At 54.3% G+C, this 12,968-nt stretch overlaps 1 protein-coding gene across 1 annotated transcript in view; it reads right to left on the bottom strand.

The window, feature by feature from the left end:
* Window positions 1-12,484, bottom strand: part of SPATA21 (spermatogenesis associated 21) — a 29,987-nt gene extending 17,503 nt beyond the window's left edge. The window contains exons 1-7 of the mRNA XM_006766776.2: window positions 12,450-12,484; window positions 6,931-6,990; window positions 6,500-6,548; window positions 4,471-4,943; window positions 4,013-4,101; window positions 1,675-1,746; window positions 1,472-1,583 (exon numbers count right to left, since the gene is read on the bottom strand). Coding sequence (XP_006766839.1) covers window positions 1,472-1,583; window positions 1,675-1,746; window positions 4,013-4,101; window positions 4,471-4,943; window positions 6,500-6,548; window positions 6,931-6,990; window positions 12,450-12,484 — 890 coding nt within the window. The remainder of the gene's footprint in view (window positions 1-1,471; window positions 1,584-1,674; window positions 1,747-4,012; window positions 4,102-4,470; window positions 4,944-6,499; window positions 6,549-6,930; window positions 6,991-12,449) is intronic.
* Between the last annotated feature and the right edge of the window lie 484 nt (window positions 12,485-12,968).

The raw sequence follows: 12,968 nt of genomic DNA, 5'->3' as shown, positions 1-12,968 counted from the left end.
TGAAAAGGCAGAAAACATTATTAAGAATTTCTAGACTGTCCCTGGCTGGGTAGCTCAGTTGGTTAGAGCATTGTCCCCAATACGCCAAGGCTGTAGGTTCGATCCCTGGTCAGGGCACATACAAGAATCCACCAATGAATGCATACTTAAGTGGAACAACAAATTGATGTCTCTCTCTCTCTCTCAAATCAATAAATAAAAATGTAAATAAAATTCTAGACTGTGACAGCAGTGCATTAAACCAAGGGCAGGGCCTTTTACACCAGAGTCCTGTGCCACTAACTGGACTGTACAGGTCTCCCGGGGCCCGTGGAGCTGGCCCTGCCTGGACTTGGAAGGAAGCCCCCCCTCACTCACCATCAATGTCAGCACTCATCAGGGCATCATCCACCTGGGCCGGCGTCAGGGAGATGCCCACGAGGAGCAGGACGTTCTGCAGGCTGTGTGCGTCCACCACGCCAGGGCCATTGAAGATCTCAAAGTAACTGTGGAAGGCTGGGCCGGAGTGGGGTGACGTAAGGGGGAACATTTCTGTTTCCACCATTCCTCCCCTCCCCTCCAGCCACCCTCTTGCCCAGTGTCCTCTACTAGCATGGCCAGGTGGCAGGACAAAGGAACTGAAAGAGTGAGAGTGGAAAGGTGTGGTCCCATCGACTTACTCCACTCTATACAAGGTCAGGCCAAGGGCTCAGCTGGTGTGGCAGAAGCTAAGCTAATTAGCAACCTTCGCTTTGCACCAGGAGCACCCCTCTGTGTGCCAGGCACCGTGCTACGCTCTCTATAGCCAGGTTCTCGTTTAATTCTCACGACAGCCTTGTGAGAGTAGAATGCCTTTAACCAGTCCTTTAACCTTTAACCTTTAACCAATGCCTTTAACCTTTCTTGAGGTTGGGGAAACTGCGGTGACCCGACAGGCCTTTCTGACTTGGGTGCTCTGTGGGCCTTTATCTGCACGGACATGGCTTCTAGGCTCCAGTTATCTGGACCCGAGCACAGGACCAGGCAGGATGCCGAGAAAGCCCCAGAGCCGTGCCGACTGGTACAAAAGCCGTGTCCTTCCTGGTCAGAGCGTGTGTGGTGTCTGGTTTCTTAGCTCACAGCAAAATGCGGGTTAGAATCATCAGACCTAGTACGAAGACGGGCTCTGAATTACTGTCGTGGGCCGATTGTGTCCCCTAACCTCAAATTCCCATGCTGAAGCCTTAACGCCCCGTACCTTAGAATCCAATCTAACAACATATTGCAACAGATTGAATGCAGAAGTAGATATGAGAATCCAGCTCTCTTATGCCCGATGTTAAGAGATTTGCAATATTGTAAAAAAAAATGTCATTCTTCTTACGGACCTGTTTTGTTGTTTTGGAAAACAGTTATTTTTCATTAAAAAAAAAATAAATGAACAGGTGCCAAAACACTAGGTGCTATTTCTATGTCCCCAGCCCTCCCCCTTCCCACAGCCAGCCCTACTCACTTGGTGATCTCTTCTAAGGCCGCCTCAGGTAAGGCCAGCATCTCCACCAGCAGGGACAGGATCTCAAAGAGCAGAGTGTGGGGGTTCGGGGGAGCCGTCAGGGCGTTCTGTTCTGGGGACATGGGATGGTGGCTGCCATTACCACTTGCTCGCCCTGGGTGCACCCCACCCCACCCACCGTTCCCTGGGTCATCCCTGCTCACCCACGGAGCAGAAGAAGCGCTTGGTGTCTGTCATTACGGCCAAGAAATCTTTGAAGCCCACGTGACCATCTCCTGTGGAGGCCGGAAGAAGACAGGGTGGGCAGGGGCCTTCCGAGTGGCTCCAGGCATGGCAACCCGGGCATGATTATTAGCATTTACTCATTGAGTCTGATTATAAAAGTAACGTATAGATGACCAGCTGGTGTGGCTCAGTGGTTGAGCGTCAATCCATGAGCCAGGAGGTCACGGTTTGATTCCCAGTCAGGCCACATGCCTGGGTTGCAGGCTTGATTCCCAATAGGGGGTGTGCAGGAGGCAGCCAACCAATCAACGTGATTCTCTCTCATCATTGATGTATCTATCTCTCTCCCTCTCCCTCCCTCTTTCTGAAATGGAAAGCCCCAGAGCCGTGCCGACTGGTACAAAAGCCGTGTCCTTCCTGGTAAGAGCGTGTGTGGTGTCTGGTTTCTTAGCTCACAGCAAAATGCGGGTTAGAATCATCAGACCTAGTACGAAGACGGGCTCTGAATTACTGTCGTGGGCCGATTGTGTCCCCTAACCTCAAATTCCCATGCTGAAGCCTTAACGCCCCGTACCTTAGAATCCAATCTAACTGGTGTCCTTATAAGAGGAGGAAATTTGGACACAAAGAGACCTCAGGCATGTGCTCACACATACGGAAGACCATGAGAGGACACAGGGAGAAGGCAAGCCACGCAACGAGGCCTCGGAACACACCAAACATATCCACAACATGATCTCAGACTCCGGCCTCCAGAGCTGGCCTGCCCCTCTCTGAGCCTCGGTTTTCTTCTCTGTAAGATGGACATAACAGCGCACCCTCCGAGAGCGGCTGTATTAATTCCATGCCTGGCACATAATGGACTCTGTAAGTCTGTAAGCCTCTGACACAGAGTGACACGGGGGGAGGAGATGGGGCAGGGCAGTGGTGGGCAAACTGCGGCTCGCGAGCCACATGCGGCGCTTTGGCCCCTTGAGTGTGGCTCTTCCACAAAATACCGACTTCTGTGCATGGGCCACGAAGTTTCAATCGCACTGTATGTGCGCGCCTGCACTTGGGTTTGGGCGATAGTGACGTGCTGTGAGCAGCCACATTGAAAAAAGAAAAAACACAACAACTCTGAAAAGCAAATCCCATCGCCCAAAATGCAGGGCAGTTTGGAGCATCAGAGCAGCGTAGCCAGCTCTTTCCTCGCCAGGTCGGGTCGAGGGTGGTGCTGGGAACCCTGGGTCTCTAAGCCAAAAAGGCATGCTGCCCATGAACTCTACTGGAGGTGGGGCAGCGGGTCCTGTACTTAGAAAAGCCCAGCCAACAATGGCTTAGAGCAGTGGTTCTCAACCTTCCTCATGCCGCGACCCTTTAATACAGTTCCCCATGTTGTGGTGACCCCCAACCATAACATTATTTCCGTTGCTACTGCATCACTGTCATGTTGCTACTGTTATGAATCGTCATGTAAATATCTGATATGCCGGATGTATTTTCATTGTTACAAATTGAACATAATGAAAGCATAGTGATGAATCACAAAAACAATATGTAATTATATATGTTTTCCGATGGTCTTAGGCGACCCCTGTGAGTTCAACCCCCAAGGGGTTGCGGCCCACAGGTTGGAGACCCACAGGTTGAGAACTGCTGCCTTAGAGGGTCTTAATGCAGGAAGGTGTGAACTTCAAGGAGGGGGTCATGGGGAGCCAGCAAGTGCATTCAAGAAAGGCAGAGGGTCCAGGCTTTGGGAGGAGTGAAGGGTGGGGGAGGACGCACACCCACTCCTTTAGGGCCAGGCTGATGAGGCCACCTCTGGAGCCCACAGAAAGCAGTGCTCCCTCCCCCTGCAGCTCAGTAGGTGGGGTCACAGGGTGTGTGTTCAGAACTTGTACATTTTGGGGTGGGAGTGGGAAATGGAGACCAGTCTAGGACAGCCAAGCACCCTGGAGGCTGCTTCTAAAGAGGACCAATGGAGTGGGCTCGGTGGGGGGCGAAGGGGGGGGGCAGAAACGCCTCCAAAACCTGAAGCGCTTGGCAGGCTGGCTGCCATCACTCAGGGGGTGACTGTGGAACTGGGAAGCATACTGGACCCCAAGCGAGAGGACCCAGCCTGAGTTCTGGCCCCCCACCCAGCAGTGTATGCGCTTGGGCCAAGCTCCTGCCCTGCACGGTCCCCCAGCCAGGCACTCCACTGGGTCCACTGCACAGGGCTGGGTGGGCACAGGGCGGCGGTCTGGCCTGTAAACCACCCCCACCCCAGGTCTGTGAACCCCAAAGGACAGAGTGTTCTGAGGCCCCTGCGAGGGCGCCCCTGGCCGGCCTCACCTTCCTCTTGCTTCAGAGTGAGGTGCTCCTCGGCCCGCGCCTCCCAGTTCTGATACAAGTTTAGGAGGCAGTGTTCTTCCAGGTCCTGCCTGCAGAGGGCAGACCGGCCGGGTCCATATCCGGCTGCACCCAGAGCCAGAGCAGGGCTAGGGGGGAAGCCGGGGCAGCGGAGCCCATGGGCAGGGCCCTGGGCGAGGCTTTGAGGGGTCAGAGAGACTGAGTGACCCAGAGGAAGGGCGGGACGGGGGTGAAGGACACGAGGGAGGGAAAGGGGTCCGAAATGGGAACGGAGACCTACATATGGGGGCATAGAGCTGGGAGGGAGGACAGAAATGAGGGGAAGCGGGGAGGACACACAGGAGGAAACAGACAGGGCTACTGACGGGGCCAAGAGTCTGGGAGGGAGATGCCAGGGACAACGGGACAGAGCTCAGAGCCTCTTTTCGGGGGGCTCTTACCGTGCCTTGACCTGGGCCAGGCTTCTCTCGCTGCTGTGGTGCACGAACACTGTCTTTCTCCAGCCCAGGTCCAGGGTGGGCGCTGGCAGGACCGTGGCAGGTACAGAGGCCGGGACAGGGGCTCCCACAGCGGCAGGGATGGGCCCAGGGGCTGGCGACCGGACCCAGGACGGGGCCATGGCAGGGGCCGAGGCAGGGGTCTGAGGCAGTGTCAGGGGCAGGTTTGAGGCTGAGTTGCCAACCGGGGCTGAGGTGGGCACGGGGGTCAGGGTCTTGGGGGCCTTCCGGTTTGGCAGGGCCCGGGCCTTGGCGGCCCTCCGATGCATGGCCTCCTCCTCCTCCACCTCCAGCAGGCACTTCATGAAGCCCTGCCCGGTGCTCCCGAGGCCCTGGGCTCCCGTGGTCGCTGTGGGCTCCCGCGGCTGCTTCGGGGCACAGCCCGGCTCCCTTCTCTCTCCAATGTCCCTCACCTCCTGGGGACAGAATGGAGGGAGGACGTGTGGCCTTCAGCCAGCCACACGGCCCCACAGAGTTCCTTGGTGCCACCTACTGCCCAGGGCATCCTCACACGGCCCCTTCCTCTCTGGGCCCTGGAGCCCGTTGCCCAGTCGATAGAGCGTCGGCCTGCGGACTGAAGGGTCCCAGGTTCGATTCTGGCCAAGGGCACATGCCTGGATTGTGGGCTTGATCCCCAGTAGGGGGCGTGCAGGAGGCAGCTGATCGATGTTCCTCTGTCATTGATGTTTCTAACTCTCTATCTCTCTCCCTTCCTCTCTGTAAAAAATCAATAAAATATATTAAAAATAAAAATAAAAAAAAAATAAAATGCAGCTCTTGCCACACACCCTCTTTTCCTAAAGCATCAGCTCTACTTCGCCACCAGGTTGCTCCCATCAGCCTGTAAGCATGCCAGAGTATCTTCCTTCTTCTTTAAAAATATATTTTATTGATTTCAGAGAGGAAGGGAGAGGGAGAAAGAGATAGAAACATCAGTGATGAGAGAGAATCATTGATCAGCTGCCTCCTGCACGCCCCCTACTGGGGATCAAGCCTGTATCGCAGGCATGTGCCCTGATCAGGAATCGAACCCGGGACCCTTCAGTCCATAGGCTGAAGCTCTAGCCACTGAGCCAAACTGGCCAGGGCAATCTTTCTTCTTTAAGAGAAAAATAGTCTCCTGACACCACAAACCCTCCAGCTACTGTCCCAGTTTTCTCCTCTGATGCTTCTGGCCTTTCAATGACACGTGAGGTCAGATCGCCGGCCCAGAAGCCTGGCGAGGAGAGTGCTGTTGTGAAATGGCATCCTGGGGCGGAGGGGAGGGCAGCACGGCCGGGGAACAGCAGAGGACTGCCAGGAGATTCCGACAGTAGTGGTCATTGCTGGAGAGTGAAGCCCATCAGCAAGGCAGGGTTTCTCTCCAGCCGTGTCGAGCTGCTCATGTGCAGGCAGAGGGTAAGCGGGAGGCTGGTTTAGCCAGGGTTGGGGCTTGGCCAGTGACAGGAGCAGAAAGGGGCGGGGGCAGGTGAGGACTGTGCTTTCACAGGCTGCCCAGAAGTGGCAGAGCTGGAGAGGGGGTGCTGGGACGCGAGAGGGAGCCCCCAGATGTTCAGGGAAGCTTTGGATTGTATGCTGTGATCGAGAGCAAATGGGTGAGAAAAAATCTATGCCGGTGTGGGAAAAGCCGCGACACAACCTGGGGTGAACACAAGGGCTCCAGGGTGTAAAAGCGTCCTTGATCCGCCCCCGCAAGATGCACACATATACAGATGTGCAAACACACATGGACACACATGCACATGCATGTGCACACACACAGGCACACACCTTCCCCAGTTTGACTCCAAATACTATCCCATTTCTGCCTCTGCCCCCTTCCTCCTTAGGAGCCCCTGCACCTCTCCCCATCCCCCTCCACCTCTCCCCATACCCCTCCACCTCTCCCCATCCCCCTCCACCTCTCCCCATCCCCCTCCACCTCTCCCCATCCCCCTCCACCTCTCCCCATCCCCATTCTGGCTCTACTTACTGGTGGAGGAACAGGCCCCGGTGCTGGCTTGGTCTCCGCAGCCTTGACCCTAAACAAGGGAGAAACCCCAGTGGGGGAGGGGCTCAGTTTAAGGCATGGCCCTTGCACTCCCTTCTCTCAGCCCCCAGGACCCTCAGGTCCACCATCCCAGCATCACCCCCCTGGCCTTTTCATCTCAGAGGGGCTCCCATTCTCTCACAAACCCCCTGTGGGGCATGGCCTATAAAGTGCAGGCCCACAAAATAAACAATTTTAGTGTTGGAGCCATTGTACAGATGGGGACATTGAGACCCAGAGAGCCATGACCTGCCCCGGGCCCTCCACCAGGTCAGGAGCAGCCAGGACTAGAATTCGCCTCACCTGGAACGCGGCAGAAGAGCCATCTAGCTGGGTCAGGGAGTGGGTGGGGGTGGCATCAGGAGATGGCTTACCCTTCTTTGGGTGTGTTAGGTCGTGGCGTGGATGGCGGGAAGGAGTTGCCAGTCTTCTCCGGAGTTGTTGGCATGCGGGGCATTGCTTCCTGAGAACCGTCTTTGTCTCCCCCTGGGCCAGGCTCTGGCAGGGTCCCCTGTGGCCTAAAGGGTGGGGTGCCTGCCTCCTCGAGGGGCTTGTCTTCCAAGTACTGTCCACAACAGTCCAAGGTGCAAGAACGCTCTGCTGTCTGCACTATATCTGACCCATTTGCTGCCTGGTGACCTGGGGTGGGCTGGCGACAAGGACAGCAAGATGGGGAGCCCCACCCTGGCCGATTTTCGACAAAGGTGAAAATTCAGCAGAGAAGGGCAGTTGTCAGCAAACGGTGCTGGAACAATCGCATAGCCACGTGCCAGAAACGAGTCTCGGTCCAACACTCGTACCGCTTACAAAAATCACTCACCGTACCCTAACCATCTCTCACTGGGTCCCACACGCTAAGACACAGCTTCTAGGATATCCTGGCGTAAAGAAACCTGTTGGAGCTCCGTTGAACCCAGCATGTCCCAGTGTTAATTGTATGCAGAGCCCCACTTACCTGCTTCCTGCCTCAGGTACCCACTGACATACCATAGGGCCACCCTGGACACACGTCTTAAAGGCTTGCTATGGACAATCAAGACCAATGGGATATCCCAGTGACCCACACAGACTGCGTGCTGGGCACCTCCGCGGCACAGAGAGGAGCAGGCACAAGGCACCAGTGGGGTTTGGGGGCCCCTTCGCGTCCCTGTGGGTCAGCCATTCCCTGCCTTCCTGCCCAGTTCTCCACAAACATTACCTGGCACCTCCTGGGGGCCTGACCCTTCCCTGTCCCGGGGTTCTGCTGTCTCCCCTGCAGGTCCTTGGTCTCCTGCCCTGAGCCCTGCTGCTGCAGCCCTTCAGGTGCTGGGGAGACCCTGGAAGGCAGCACCCCCAGCTCACTTCCTGGCTTGGCCTGGTCCTGGCCTACTTGCAGCTCCTCGGGCCGTTCCTCGGGGGCCCAAGATGGCAGTTTCTTCCTGGAAGAACAAAGGGACTTATCAGCTCCTGGACTGGGGCAGAGTTTTACATCCTCACTGGAAGATTCGTGCACATTGAAAGTAAATTAATTAGAAGGTGGCCAGCAGAGCGGGAATGGGTGAGACAGGCCGGACACGCCCTGGAGCCAACCTCCCACAGTCTCTCCCGGCCGGCCTGCACCTGGGGTGGCACCAGGGCTCAAAGGGCATCTGCAGAGTGAGCAGGGTCCCTCTGGCAGATGGGGTCCCTCGGCCTGGCCTGCGGGGATAGGGTGGAAACTGGCAGTCCAACATTCCCTGAGGGGTCCGCGGATGGCAAGAAGGTGGTTCTTGGGTGACACCCCCCGGAATTGGGCTCCCTCTACTCTGGTTCCAGGTGTGTCACCCGAAAACCATAACTGCCAAGTCACCGCAGCTTGGCAGCTCCTGTGTCGAGCGTCTGCCCCCTGGTGGTCAATGCGTGTCATAGCTACCAGTCAGCTGGTCGAATGGTCACTTAGGCTTTTATATATATAGCTACTTCTTTGTAGTTCCCAGAGCACTGGTGCAGGACCAGGCACAGCAGGGGTGCATACTTAATGCCTGGGAGAATGGATGAAGGACTGACATGAATTCCCCAAATCATAAACACTTTGATGTCAATGTTAAAGGGAGTTAGGACAGTGATGGCGAACCTATGACACGCGTGTCAGAGGTGACATGCGAACTCATTTTTTTGGTAGAGTTTTCTTTGTTAAATGGCATTTAAATATATAAAATAAATAAAGCCTTGGGTCTATTGACCACAGAGATGGAGTTTCAATCAAACTAAAGATAACATCTAGGCCTCGATTGTGTTTCAGCTTCAATCCACTGAGCCAAACCGGTTAGGGCAGGATTTACTATTCTTATTATTTATTCTTTTTAAGAAAAATTAAAGGGAACTGGAATTCAGAGAGGTTGAGAGACTCGAGCCTCGGGTCAAAGAGCTCAAGGTGAGAGCTCGGGGTTTGAATCTGTGTCTATGAGTGCCCCTCAAATACTCTAGAGCAGTTCCCCCAGGCTTCTTCCTGTGGACATACACACATATTGGTAATGAGGATTTATTTTATTACCCTCTGCAAGTAATTGCATCATTTCACATGGTTAAAATTCTATTGCATCTACAGTTTTTCATTTAACAGTATAGCCTAAGTTTTTCTCATTACAAAAGTCTTTTATAAACATGCTTTTTAATAAAAAGTCTTTTATAAACATACTAGAGGCCTGGTGCATGAAATTTCATGCACGGGTAGGGTCCCGAGGCCTGGCCAGCGATCAGGGATGATTGGGCGCCTTCCGGCTGCCAGCCAGGGCCTTCCTTCAGTATGCATCGCTCCCTGGTGGTCAGCGCACGTCATAGCGAATGATCAAACTTCCAGTCTCTGGGTTGAACAGCCCGGGGGGCGCTTTGCATATTAGCCTTATATATATATATAGATTTTCTAGAGAATCATAATTTACTTAACTGTTTTTCTATTTGGGCACTTAGGGCACATGGGCAGTTCCAATCTTTTAGTGTTTAAAAAAATGTGACAGTGAACATTTTTCTGCATAAAACTTTGCCTGATTCTCCAGTGATTTCCTTAGGGCATATTTCTGGAATTGGGCAAAAGATGGTTAGAAGTCAGTTTATTTATTTTTGTTAATCCTCATCCGAAGATATTTTACCATTGATTTTTTAGGGAGAGTGGAAGAGAAAGGGAAAGACAGAGAGAAACATGAATATGAGAGAAACACATCCACTGATTGCCTCCTGCACACGCCTCAACCAGGGCTCAGGCCAGGGAGGAGCCTGCAACCAAGATACGTGCCCTTGACTGGAATCAAACCCGGGACCCTTTGGACCTCGTGAGGGACGCTCTATCCACTGAGCCAAACTGGCTAGGGCTAGAAGTCAGCTTAACCAAATTGCCCAGTTGTTCCAGTAGAAACAGTTTATATTTCCACCAGCATGCTATGCAGCACGTGTCTCCAGGGACTCAAACCTGGCTTTGATGGAGTCCCTTAACTTTTCGCGGAGAAGAGATTACTTAGAGATTTTTGGTTATAATCAAACTTAAACAACAAGCTAACCAGGCTTCACTATTACTGTTTCCCAAGTCTTTTCACTTTGCCTTTCTCTGGCTCCCTCTTGACTTGCTCTTTTTTGGAAAGAATACATTCTCACTGCAGACAAGTTTAAAACATATATCCAACATTTAGAAAACAGTAACAATAATTCCATGTAAACGTTTGTGTCCTTGTCTCTCAGCCTCTCTTTTGTTCCCTTTTTAAAATATTAACTCAGTGAATACATATTTATTGAGCATCTACTATGCACCAGGCACAACCCCAGGCCTGAGGAATTTGAGGTGGAACAGAACAGAAGCGTGTGGCCCAGCAGGGGAGCTCAGACAACGGCTGACACACATATTTAGTGTGATTTGTGCGAAGAACCAGTTCAGGCGCTGTGAGTGGGGTGTCCACCTTGGTCTGGGAGTACTCCCCCCTCCCTCTCGGCGCTCTCCCCGCACCGCGCCCCCCCCTCTTGGGTCACAGGGCGTTCTCTCCTGGGCCTGCTCTCTGGGAAGCCCCCAGCTCACCCTAGGTCTGCCAGGTGACTCTGCTCCTGGGCCCTGGGCTCCGGAGGCCCCTCCTCTGTTGCTTCTCTGTGTCCGGGCCGCTTCTCGGGCCGTTCTGGGGCCGGCGAGGGCTCCCTCCCACTGCCCATCCCTGCAGCATCTGGAAACTCGACCTGGAACAAAGATGCTCTGTGAGCACCCATTCTGGAGGGATACCCCCCACTCCCTGGGCGCCCTCCTGGCCTCGGGGACAGGGAGGTTCTGTGCCTGCCCAGGGAGTGTGTTGGAAAGAGGAAGGGCAGAGACAAGAGGCAGGGAGAGAGAGGCTGGGGGCAGAGCCAGCCGAGCTGAGCGGCTGTCGGTCAGGACTCGGCTCTGACATAAACCTGGGGTCCTGAGTAGTACCTGGGCCAAGGGTCTCCTGCCTAGGAAGGCTTGACAGAGCACCCGGGGGACTTGGGGACCCTCACCAGGTCCCAGCGAGGCTTCCACAGTTTCCACCATTTCAGAGCTCAGGCTCTGAAACTGGGCTGTGGTGCCCCTCTTGGTCTGTCACTCCTAGCTGGGTGACCTTGAGCCAGTGACATAGAGCCAGCTCCAAACCTCACCTGAGTCAGCAAAATCCAGACAACCCAGCTCATCCATCACGCGATGATAAGTGACATAAGATTTTGATGTGAGCCAACACTAAGGGCGCCTACCGGAAGGCAGGGCCTGTGCCAGGTGCCCCAGGGATGTCACCCAGTTGGTCCTCACCATGACACACATGAATAGTGGGGCTCAAAGGGGTGCAGTGCCATGCCCAAGGTCACGCGGCTGGTTGAGTGAGGGAGCTGGACCCCATGACTGTGCTGTTGGAAAAATGAATGGGGGGGGGGGGTGGAGGAAGCCCTGGATGTTTGCCTCAGCCTCCCTTCTGGACCCCCTGAGGCCCTCTCCTGCCCCCAAGCGAAGCCATGTTTTATATCAGGGGCTACAGCGAGGGGGCGATACTTCACCCAAGGGAACGTTGGCCTTTTTTATGGTGACATTTTGGGCTCTGGGGTAACTAGATAGGAAGGTGAGTCTTCTCTGTGCTCTCAGTTTGTGCCACTTGACACTAAAGAAATTGATGGAAGGAGGCTGTGGAGTGCGTTGAAGGCTTAGGACGCAGGCTGGGGGCTGGGGAGGGGCCCGGATGGAAACCTCCAGCAGTTGTCAGGGGAATAAAGGTTATAAGGGGAGCTGGAGGCACCTAGTAGAATAAGCAGTTTCTCTCTGGCAACAGAAGCCAGCATCCTTTTAATGGGAACCTTTCCTTCTCTATTCTGTCAGTGGGGCTCAGTGGACCCCTGGCTCCATTATGCCAGGAGATCCAGGCCATGGTGGCTGGTTCTGAGATAAGCACGTGAACATAATCTGGGCCAACGGCAGTGATGCCAGGCTTCCCTGAACCCTTGCAGAGGCTCTCCTCCTTCTGCTAAAGTCAGAAGACCTAAGCGAGGAAGATGTACGCCTGGAGTGGCCAAGGCAATACTTGCCATCTTGCAGGAAGAGCCTGCCTGGGAATGGTACAGAGGAAGGCAGCGCCTAGAGACACTTGTTCGGCACCTTGATCCAGCCATACCTGAAGTCCACTGATGGATTTGTCAGTTACCCAAGCGGATGTGTTCTCCTTCCTGCCTACTCCAGTTTGAATTGGGTTTCGTGTCACTTCTAACTGGGTCTTAACTGAAGCAGTTGCGGGAGGAGCCGGGGCAGGGAAGGGGAAAGGTGTTCTTGGGAGCAGAGAGATCAGAACATGAGGTACAGGTCCTTACCTGGTTGACTCCTGATATGGCAGACTCAACACCAGCACTCTTTCTGGCAGTCCTCAGGCCAGGACTTGGCTGGGCCCCTGGAGACTTGATCGTATCCTCCATGTACATCTGGGCGTTTCTGTTGTCCATTGTGCCAAGGCCAACGAGGGTACCACAGGGGAAATCCAATCAAAGTTCTACCTAGCCCCTGACCTAACCACCTCTCCAGGCGTCTACATGCAGCCTGTAATGTAGGGACCCTCCCTGCTCAAGGGCAGAGGCCTGGCCTGGCACAGGAGGGGCACACAGCAGAACCAGAGAGGTAACCACATGCAGCTTACCCACCTATTTTCCCTACTTCTCACAACAACTCTGAGGAAAAGGAGACTCTAGGAAGCAAAGTGACTTGGCCCACCTCCAACACTAACTAGGTCACAGAGCAGGAATCGAACCATGGCCTGTTGCATCCCCTACTGCAAACCCATGCCTTTTCCCCTATAGCAGCATTTCCCAATGGTGTTCTTTGGAATATGCGTTGCACAAGGTGTGCTGCAAGAAAAGGGTTCTTGTAGGCCAAATGTGTGTGGCGTGTGCTGAGTGGAAATTAAACAGGCTCCGTCCTGCAGGACTTGTC

The sequence above is a fragment of the Myotis davidii genome, unplaced genomic scaffold, assembly GCF_000327345.1.
Source record: "Myotis davidii unplaced genomic scaffold, ASM32734v1 scaffold299, whole genome shotgun sequence".
Taxonomy (NCBI): domain Eukaryota; kingdom Metazoa; phylum Chordata; class Mammalia; order Chiroptera; family Vespertilionidae; genus Myotis; species Myotis davidii.
Note: the sequence above shows the minus strand (reverse complement) of the source record. Positions and strands in the feature narration are given on the sequence as shown.